Source organism: Centroberyx gerrardi, chromosome 24, assembly GCF_048128805.1.
Source record: "Centroberyx gerrardi isolate f3 chromosome 24, fCenGer3.hap1.cur.20231027, whole genome shotgun sequence".
Classification (NCBI taxonomy): domain Eukaryota; kingdom Metazoa; phylum Chordata; class Actinopteri; order Beryciformes; family Berycidae; genus Centroberyx; species Centroberyx gerrardi.
The window spans coordinates 21,931,654-21,942,267 of record NC_136020.1 but is presented as its reverse complement, the minus strand read 5'-3'; the positions used below and the strand labels follow the sequence as shown (position 1 = coordinate 21,942,267).

At 44.1% G+C, this 10,614-nt stretch overlaps 2 protein-coding genes and 1 pseudogene across 3 annotated transcripts; all 3 read right to left on the bottom strand.

The window, feature by feature from the left end:
- Positions 1 to 1,626, bottom strand: LOC139915469 (E3 ubiquitin-protein ligase TRIM21-like). Its single transcript, XM_078282194.1, has one exon. The coding sequence runs from the start codon at positions 1,621 to 1,623 to the stop codon at positions 1 to 3; it is 1,623 nt and encodes a 540-aa protein (XP_078138320.1). The 5' UTR covers positions 1,624 to 1,626.
- A 2,481-nt stretch (positions 1,627 to 4,107) lies between these two features.
- On the bottom strand, positions 4,108 to 6,948 carry LOC144538089 (uncharacterized; annotated as a pseudogene).
- Positions 6,949 to 8,902: 1,954 nt separating this feature from the next.
- On the bottom strand, positions 8,903 to 10,614 carry LOC144538112 (E3 ubiquitin-protein ligase TRIM21-like). 2 transcript variants are annotated; one of them, XM_078282122.1, is made up of 2 exons: positions 10,385 to 10,611; positions 8,903 to 10,351 (listed from the first exon to the last, which is right to left on the bottom strand). In XM_078282122.1, the coding sequence occupies exons 1-2, from the start codon at positions 10,609 to 10,611 to the stop codon at positions 8,968 to 8,970; spliced, it is 1,611 nt and encodes a 536-aa protein (XP_078138248.1). In that variant the 3' UTR covers positions 8,903 to 8,967. The 2 variants fall into 2 exon arrangements, with proteins under 2 accessions (XP_078138248.1, XP_078138249.1); XM_078282123.1 differs by having other exon boundaries at positions 8,903 to 10,614.

Here is a 10,614-nt window from a genome sequence, read left to right as displayed (position 1 = left end):
CTAATCTGTGTGATTGACAGGAGAGATGATCAGAGGGGCGGAGTTTTTACCACCATCATTAAGACAGGGTCTGAAGAATGGGTAGAGTTTCTCAGTGAAGGTGCAGCCAGTAAAGGAGTAGATAAGAGCTGCAGCATCTACGTCATAAAAGGAGACCAGACCCTCCTCATAATCCACAAACACCCCCACCTTCTGAGGCTTCGATTTCACAGAGAGGAGGACAGGAGGGTCAGTATTAGCTTCGTACTCATTTCCATTACTCAACCATACAGTCCAGCAGCCTTTCTCAGGACTCCTTGTGATTTCTCCCTTCCTGTCGATCGACCCTCTGGCCACTCCTAAACCCCAGGCAGTCTTCCCTTTAACCTGAACCTCGTAGTAAAATCTTCCTGAAGAGAAGCTCTGCTTTCCTAAAACATTGGCACAATAAGAAAATCTCTCTGGGTTGTCTGGGAGATTCTTCCATACATCACCACACTTTACTTGTTTCCCATCATCAGACAGGATGAGAGCGGCATATGCTGTATCAGGATCCAGAGTCACATCCACTGCATACTGCTGGACCCTCTTCAGCTCAACATCAGCACACAGTTTTTTCATCTCTTTCCTGAGAGTCTTCTCCAGCTGAGCCACAGCTCTCCTCACAGTCCCCTCATATGATGAGCGATGGACACTGACCTCTGTCCAGTCCTTGGTGTGTGGAGGAGTGTTCAGGGATGGGAAGCTTTGGAGGAGGTGGAGGTGGTCTTCAGTGCGTGAGAGCTGCTCCACCTCAGCGGTTCTCTTCATCAGCTCAGAGATTTCCTGTTCCAGCTCTTTGATGAAGCCTTCAGCCTGTTTCTCTGTTGTTTTCTGCTTCTCTTGGATCGTCTCAATGAGCTCAGCCTGGCCTCTCTCCACAGACTGCATCAGAGCGGTGAAGACCCGCACACTGTCTGCTATCTCTCTGTCTGCATCTTCCTCGCTGAGCTCTACTGAGTGTTTGATCTCCTGAATCTTCAGTCGTCTCTCCTGGATCATCTTCCCCAGCTCAGCCTTCTTTCCTTCATATCCTTCCATCAGAGGAATAATTTGATGTAACTTGTGGTCTAACTCGGTGCAGAACTGACAAACACACATCTGGTCCGTCTTGCAGAACAGCTCCAGCGGTCTGTCATGCTTCTTACACATCCTGCCTTCCAGGTTCTCCACAGGATCGATCAGCTTGTGTCTTTTCAGGCCCGTCATGCTCTGATGAGGCTCCAGGTGAGTCTCACAGTAGGAGGCCAGACACACCAGGCAGGACTTCAGGGCCTTCAGTTTGGTCCCAGTGCAGACGTCACAGGGAACTTCTCCTGGTTTGGCACATCGTTGGTCTGGGCAGCTGCTGGCTTTCATCTGAGCTGACTTTCTGAACTGAGCAGCCATCTCAGATATGAAAATATTGACCCGCAGCAGAGGTCTTCTGTCAAAAACCTCTTTACACATGGGACACTGGCACTGGACACTAACATCCCAGTGCTGTGTGATGCAGTTTTTGCAAAAGCTGTGTCCACATGGTATGGAGACTGGATCAGTGAACACATCCAGACAGATGGAGCACAGAAACTGCTCTTCAGATAGGAGACTGCTGGCAGCGGACATATCTAGACACTGAGACCTAAAGTGAAAGTGTGAAATAACAACATTGTTATACAGAATTGTGAAATATTTATATAAATTATACAACAGGTAGTTCCGACCAAGCAATCTGATTGGTCAACTAGACATTTAGAACGTGATCAAATCAGCATGACAGCACACCTAGCCGTGCTCATCACTAAAAATATTACTATTATACTACATATATTATTATACAATACAATATATTTAAATATAACTCTGTTCAGCCTTGATGTTACTAGACGCTCTGGCATCCTCCATCAGCTGTGCCGGTGAGTCGGTGACACGGCGCTACTAGCTTAAAAATACATGTGAAGTTCGCGGACGTAGTAGCTAAATCTGTCCATGGAAAAAATATTTTTTTCAGCAGATATCTTAGTTACAACAAGATTGAGCTAGCAAGGCAGTTTTGTGTTTATATGTGTGGTATTTATTCAGTTTGGGAAATCCCACGATCTCTAGAAAGCATTAGCTCAAGTTAGCTGGCTGACTCAACAGGGACTAGAAATCGTCTCTGTTGCTAGGTCGTTGCTAAGGGTCGGCCTACTTGCTGGAGTAGTAACCTAGCTTTCATTACATAAGAGTCTACTGACGTGACTGATTGTTTTCCAGTTATTAGTCAGACCCCATGTAGTTCAAGGGAAACGGAGATAACACTAGCAAAAAGTTTTTTTATTTTGAGAGCGAATTGCCCCACAATATGAATACATTTTGATTAACGTTATATCTTTTATTATAAAACGGATAGTTCCGGACCTTGATTATGATTGGCTGAGCTGCGTTCGAAGCAGTTTTAAAATACTCTATAAACGCACACCTATGACCGCATCACATCAGTATTACTGCGCCAAACAAATTGTCTGTGTCTGCGTCTGTGTGTTGCTTGGCAACGATTCCGCTAAATGTCGCTGAAGAACTACATTGCTTGGCGAAAGAATGATTATTTGTTATAAATAAATTATTGCATTTTTTGTTGCTGTGTGTTTATTTTATGAAACCTTGCCAGGTATATGTAGTAACCGTTTTATAAAAGCAATAAGCCCCGCGAGGCCGTGGTTTCCAGTGATTTTAGAACAGCTAAGGGGACAACGCCCTTAGCTGTAAACCACGGCCTCGCGGGGCTTATTGCTTCATTCAGTGATGCTTACGGACCGAGGCGCTTACCGCGTCACTGTCGTGCCAATAATGACGGTAAAGCACACCCTCGAGTGTAATACTGCTTAAACATATCACAGTTGGATTATTGGAATATTAGCAAAAGTCATTTTGAGATATATTGTTAAATTGCACTTCATCGAAAACTTAATTTGACAAGTGTCAGTGTATAATGAACACAGGGAAACATCCTATGTGGATACAGCTCAATTATGTGTCACTGCTCTCTGTTTAAACACAGTAAATATCATCTGCTGTACTCACCTGTGTGCGTCTAAGACTCGGCTGTATTGTTGAGAAAGGCCTGATGAACCTAGTTTTATTTGTCTTTGGAGAGAAAGAGAGACACTTTTCTTGACTGCAGCAGTGCTGTCTCTCTGAGTTACTTTCAGGTTTCACTTCAGCAATGTGACGCTTAAACATTGTGGTCTTTCCAGCGTTGCTCCTCCTCTTACTACAGGTAAACTTGTATTGTCTTGTTGCATGAATCATTTTTGGACATGATTATCCAGATTATCCTCCAGACTAGATCACTGTAACAACGTCCTATATGGCATCCCTTCCACCGTCCTCCAAAACTCTCTACATTCAAAAATAATCTCAAAACCCACCTCTTCAAAACTGCCTACAATATCTGACCCCCACTGCTTCTCCACTGCCAAACACTGTTTTTTCAATTCTACTGTTTTAATATGCACAGTCATGTCCTCACTTTATCATCTTCATTTATTATCATCACCTTGTATCAATTGTTTCATGCATTTTATATATTTATTTTCTTTCTCCCTTAGCTGTTGTAAAGTGTCTTTGAGTGCCATGTAAAGTGCTTATAAATAAAATGTATTATTATTATTATTATTATTATTATTAGAATTATTATTATAGTAATTAGTTCTGTCACACATCTTGTGATGCAACTTGGACACATCATCAGTGATGTAATCTGGGGTCATCGGGTGTTTCGGGTCTTTCAATGATCATACACCCTCACTCAGGCGACACAGCCGGGGTGATCAAGTCAAGTCAAGTCAAGTCAAGTCAAGTCAAGTCAAGTTTGTTTATAGAGCACATTTAAAACAACCAGGGTTGACCAAAGTGCTGTACAAGTATTGAAGAAGGAGAATAAATAATAGTAATAAAAAGCAACAGAGGCAATTCAATGTAGTTAAAAATACAAAGGTAGAACACACAATAATTCATACACACGTGCACACACACTTGTGAGACACAGTGCGACGCACAAGCATAAAAACACAGTCGTATCAAGTTGATTCAAAGGCCAAGGAATAAAGGAAGGTTTTAAGGTGTTTTTTAAAAGCGGAGATAGAGGGGGCTCCCGGCTCCTGCTTGTGTCCAAGTAGCTTGTGTGGTCCACGGATCTCCTCTTTTGATCCAGAGCCATCTTGATGCCTTCTCTGCGGCCTCTATGGTGGTCTTGATGGCTTTTCTGCTATGCAGCCCTGTGATGCCAAGCAGCTTGAGGGCCCTGCAGAGAGACCGTCTTGCGAAGCCGCTGCTGCCTACTTCGATGGGCAGACATCGAGCCCTCCATCCTCGGCTCCGGCGCTCGCCTAGCAGGCCCTCGTACTTGGCCCTCCTCCTTTCATATGCCTCTTCCGTCTGGTCTTCCCAGGGAACAGTCAGCTCTAGCAGGACCGCTTGCCTTGTTGTTTCAGACATCAGGACCGCGTCTGGCCTGAGTGTGGTCACTGCGATGGTGTCGGGGAACTTGAGCTGTCTCCCTAGGTCGACCTTCAGCTGCCAATCCCGTGCCGTGACGAGGAGCCCGCCTGGTGGACTTGGCTGCGGCTGTGGATTCTCCCCCGCCTTGACAAAAGTGATGGCCTGCTTTGCTGGGCGATGTTTGCTGCGGCAGATCCCTGTGCAGATGACATCAGCTATAGCTCTAAGCACCTGGTCATGACACCAGTGATAGCGCCCCTCTCCCAGGGCCATCGGGCAAAAACTCAGTAATAATAATAATAATAAGCTTTATTTATATAGCACCCTTCGGACATGAAATGCAGCTCAGAGTGCTTTACAGTAAGTAGAGGAGAAACAAGCACAGGTAACAAAAAAGACTTAATAAAAAGACAGAGTTAAAACACAGTGAGATAGAAGCAGAACATTAGCAGATATCTAAATTGAAGAACAATAAAACAGTGATTAATTAAAAGCAACATTAAACGAATATGTTTTGAGATTCTTTTTAAAAGTGCAGAGTGTATCAATGGTTCTCAGATTTTGTGGGAGAGAGTTCCAAAGTTTGGGACCATAGTGACTAAAAGCAGATTCCCCACACTTCAACCGGGTTGAAGGGACCACCAGTGCATTACTATTGGATGATCTGAGGCATCTCGTTGGAACATATCTTACAATCATATTGCTAAGGTATACAGGGGCCAAGCCATGAAGACACTTAAAAACTAATAAAAGAATCTTAAAATCAATTCTAAAAGATACGGGTAGCCAGTGGAGAGATTTAAGAGCTGGAGTGATGTGATCTCTAATTCTGGTGCGAGTTAATAATCTGGCAGCAGCGTTTTGAACTCGTTGTAGATTTGCAATGTTGCTCTTGGATAAGCCGGATAAAAGCACATTGCAGTAGTCCAGTCTAGATGACACAAAAGCATGAATCAGTGTCTCGCTGTTGCTAGTGGAGAGCATATTACGGATTTTGGAGATATTACGTAAGTGATAGAAAGCTGTTTTACAGACATTACTGATGTGATTTTTTTAAGCTGAGGTCACCATCAAGAATTACTCCAAGATTCTTTACATGGTTTTTTGCCTTCATGGATGAGGAATCTAGATATACCAGCAAGTCATTTCTCTGCACTTCATTTCCAATAAATGAAGTGCATCATTTCCAAGTATATGCTCCAGGGATCCTCTTCTCACAGTGGGCATGCTGCTGGGCTGGGGAGCATGTTGTAGTCCGATTCGATCAAGAACTTAATCCGGAGTGGTTCAGCCTTCCAGAGCTCTGACCGAGAGATCGTTCAGTCCATCGCTTGCTCCCATCTGATCCACACGCCCTGCTGCTGCATCCCCACCATCCTACTGTACTTTTTCCACTCCTGCTCGCACCTCCTCCTGGACCAGCTGGCGTCTCTCTTTCCCTTGTGCTTTATCGTAGCGAGGTCTTGGGATGCTGCCGAGCCCCGCCCGTCCAGACGCCGCAGATCCCACCGGCACGCTGTGGCGCAGCCGTTACCCGGCCTGATCCACCGCCGCCTGGGCCCTCCGCTTCCTCCCAGTCCTCACCGCAACGCCAGCCGAGGAGACTTATGGCGTCAGTGGAGTCTCTGTCCAGCAGCGCCTCTCTTGCACGGGTTACCGTGAACTCTTCTGTCAGGCTGCTGAAGGGGAGCCGTAGCTTGTTCTTGTGTCCGTACAAGGCGATGCTGCTCAGGCTTCGCGGCAGGCCCAACCACCTGTGCAGTGTGGAAGAAAAATTAACATACATGTATGAACAACTGAACTGGGGCCCCCTCAGAGAATGTACGGTTGCATGATGAAGGTTCACCTCACTGATAACCCTTGTGCCATAACTTACTAGGCCAGAGGTCTCTTGACACAAGTGGCTCCTGGATGTCCCAGACTATCTGTAGATTCTCTAAACTAAGACATAACATATGTGTTTGTAACTCTTTTCTATGACCTGTTCCCATGTCAGCACATTCTTTGCGTCCTTGAAAGATACATAAAGACCAGCTCAAATCTATTCTCTTTCGAAGAAGTGTATGTAGCCTACGTGCTGTGTGCATCTCTTCCTCTTCGAAGACTCCTTCTAATAAATATATACTCAAGTAAGACGAACCTCTGACTCCAGAACTTTTTCCTCAACATGCAGGAAGTGGCTGGTCTTCCTCTCGAAGTCCTTGACAGTGGTCATCGGGACCTCGTAGACGGGCAGGGGCCAGAGGAGTCGAGGTAGGAGGCCATGCTGGTAAATCCAGGCCTTGAACTTCTCTAGCAGCCCTGGTTTGTCCACCGCTGTCAGCCATGCCTCCAACTCACTGCTGGTCCCCTGAACATCTTGCCCAGGCTCTTGCTTTTCGTCCTACCTCCGAGGGAAAAGCTGAACATGTCAGTCTCCTTTCCCCTCTTCACAACCAGGGACCTGTACTTCGCTGGCTTGAAGCTCATCCGTAACATACTTTTGCCAGTAGATACATTTAATGAATATCTTTTCTTTTCATTACATTATAAAACTAATTTTCACCCAAACTGTCACCAGTTTCACCCAAAATGTCACATTTGAGGCAGCAGGTTGTCTAGTGGTTACAGAGAGCTTCCTTCCACCAGAGGATTCTCGTTCAATCCCCATGGCAACAAGCATCCGCCCTAGGGATGGGAGATACTGCTATTTTCAATTCCACATGAAACCAAGTACTTTTGGATCCAGTATTGTATCCGCTGGTATCGATTATGGTACCAAGTACTTTTCATGAATAATGACAATTAAAACCACATAATTACGAAAGACATGCAAGCATCATTTTAATGTTTTAATTAAAATATTTCCAACACAACACTTTTGTACTGTAAAACTACTGTATTGTGTGAGATAAAAGTTCCAACAATTTGAATCAGTTGTGTATGTATTGTATGTGTGTGTGTGTGTGTGTGTGTGTGTGTGTATGTGTGTGTGTGTGTGTGTGGGTGCACGTGAGTGAGCACACAATTCAAAAACATGTTTTGTCATCAAAAAACAACTAAAACAAAGCATATTGTTATTATATTTCACCCCTCAATAAATGTAATGAAAAATATTCAATTCTTCATCCTAAGTATCGCTCATTTTGATTCTCGACTGGTGTCACAAGTATTGATACTCTGGTATTGATCCGCTCACCCCTAATCTGCCTGCTGAAGTGTCCTTGAGCAAGACACTGCATCCCTACCAGCTCCAGAGGTGCTGCTCTGTAGCTGACCTCTGACCTCTCTGGAAGGAGGAAGGCAAAGATAGAGGGCTTTCAGCTGGTGGATGCTGCCCTCTGGCGGCCATATTGGAGGTCCACAGCTCATGGCAACAATGGCTGAGAACAGCTGATTGTGTTTCTAATCTTATGATTTGGCGTCTCATCAGTGTGGAATAGACCAGATTCATTTCTGTGCTCTAACTGCCAATTACCTTTAGAACAATAACATTTTTCAAGCTTTGATATCAGTCAAATGTTAAATAATTTAAGCATTCTGGTAAATAGCAGTCATGTAACCATACAAGTTTGTTCCATTTGTTTTTATTCATTCAAACAAAAAAAATCTTTAAATGTGAGAAACAAATTGCAGAATTACTTCTTATTCATAAAGTAATTGTGTCAACATACAAAGCTCAGAATATGTACAATGATCTGACAATAATAACACATTTTTAATTTATCACCTAGACATGTTTAAGTGATTTTAGTAAATGACTCTGATTTCCAATATGACATTACTGTGCAGAGTTATTAGATTAGAATAAATTATATTAAACTTTAATGATCCCTGTGGGGATCTTTTGCAGCAGTAAACTGTAATAGGATACATAAAGAAACAGGATATGAATGAGAAAACAGCATTAACCATTTTAATCTGTAGTCAAACGTTTACTGTATTTAACTTTAACAAACATTGTTTTTTTATTAGAGACAAGACATTTATTTTGTCAGTCTCCTTTCCCCTCTTCATAAGAATAGCATTGTGTGAGATAAAAGTTCCAACAATTTGAATCAGTGGTGTGTGTGTGTGTGTTTGTGCGTGTGCGTGTGCGTGTGTGTGTGTGTGTGTGTGTGTGTGTGTGTGTGTGTGTGTGTGTGTGTGTGTATTTGTGTGTGTGCGTGTGCGTGAGCATACAATTGAAAAACATGTTTTGTCATAAAAAAGCATAGTATTATTATATTGAAAATGAGAAATTAAACGTAAAATGAACTGAGAAAGGAACATTAACCATTTTAACCACATGTAGTCAAACCTTTACTGTATTTAACTTTAACAAACATTGTTTTTTTATTACAAGACATTAATTTTGTCATTAATTTTTGTTGTTTTATTACAATTCTTCAACATTAAATGACTTAACAGTTACCAGAAAAATTGGAAAACATATATACTTCCCTTGAATATGTAAATGTGTTATCTTAAATATCAATGAATCCTATCTGAGAAAAACTAATGATTAGTCTAATCTGTGTGATTGACAGGAGAGATGATCAGAGGGGCGGAGTTTGTACCACCATCATTAAGACCGGGATTGAAGAATGGGTAGAGTTTCTCAGTGAAGGTGCAGCCAGTAAAGGAGTAGATAAGAGCTGCAGCATCTACGTCATGAAAGGAGACCAGACCCTCCTCATAATCCACAAACACCCCCACCTTCTGAGGCTTCGATTTCACAGAGAGGAGGACAGGAGGGTCAGCAAGAGCTATGTACTTATTTCCCTCACACAACCATACAGTCCAGTAGCCTTTCTTGGGACTCGCTGTGATTTCTCCCTTCCTGTCGATCGACCATCTGGCCACTCCTAAACCCCACCAAGTCTTCCCTTTAACCTGAACCTCGTAGTAAAATCTTCCTGAAGAGAAGCTCTGCTTTCCTAAGACATTGACATAAACAGAAAATCTCTCTGGGTTGTCTGGGAGATTCTTCTCTACATCACCATCTTTTACTTGTTTCCCATCATCAGACAGGATGAGAGCGGGATGTGCTGTATCAGGATCCAGAGTCACATCCACTGCATACTGCTGGACCCTCTTCAGCTCAACATCAACACTCAGCTTCTTCTTCTCTTTCCTGAGAGTCTTCTCCAGCTGAGCCACAGCTCTCCTCACAGTCCCCTTATATGATGAGCGATGGACACTGACCTCTGTCCAGTCCTTGGTGTGTGGAGGAGTGTTCAGGGATGGGAAGCTTTGGAGGAGGTGGAGGTGGTCTTCAGTGCGTGAGAGCTGCTCCACCTCAGCGGTTCTCTTCATCAGCTCAGAGATTTCCTGTTCCAGCTCTTTGATGAAGCCTTCAGCCTGTTTCTCTGTTGTTTTCTGCTTCTCTTGGATCGTCTCAATGAGCTCAGCCTGGCCTCTCTCCACAGACTGCATCAGAGCGGTGAAGACCCGCACACTGTCTGCTATCTCTCTGTCTGCATCTTCCTCGCTGAGCTCTACTGAGTGTTTGATCTCCTGAATCTTCAGTCGTCTCTCCTGGATCTTCTGCTGAATTTCAGCCTCCGTCTTCCCCAGCTCAGCCTTCTTTCCTTCATATCCTTCCTTCAGAGGGACGAATTGATGTGACTTGTGGTCTGACTCAGTGCAGAACTGACAAACACACATCTGGTCCGTCTTGCAGAACAGCTCCAGCGGTCTGTCATGCTTCTTACACATCCTGCCTTCCAGGTCCTCCACAGGATCGATCAGCTTGTGTCTTTTCAGGCCCGTCATTCTCTGATGAGGCTCCAGGTGAGTCTCACAGTAGGAGGCCAGACACACCAGGCAGGACTTCAGGGCCTTCAGTTTGGTCCCAGTGCAGACGTCACAGGGAACTTCTCCTGGTTTGGCACATCGTTGGTCTGGGCAGCTGCTGGCTTTCATCTGAGCTGACTTTCTGGACTGAGCAGCCATTTCAGATATTAAAATATTGACCCACAGCAGAGGTCTTCTGTCAAAAACCTCTTTACACATGGGACACTGGCACTGGCCACTAATATCCCAGTGCTGTGTGATACAGTTTTTGCAGAAGCTGTGTCCACATGGTATGGAGACTGGATCAGTGAACACATCCAGACAGATGGAGCACAGAAACTGCTCTTCAGATAGGAGACTGCTGGCAGCGGACATATC

Bases quoted from the DNA above. Each gene is read 5' to 3' on its own strand.
- LOC139915469 (XM_078282194.1), bottom strand. From the start codon at position 1,623: ATGTCCGCTGCCAGCAGTCTCCTATCTGAAGAGCAGTTTCTGTGCTCC.
- LOC144538112 (XM_078282123.1), bottom strand. From the start codon at position 10,611: ATGTCCGCTGCCAGCAGTCTCCTATCTGAAGAGCAGTTTCTGTGCTCC.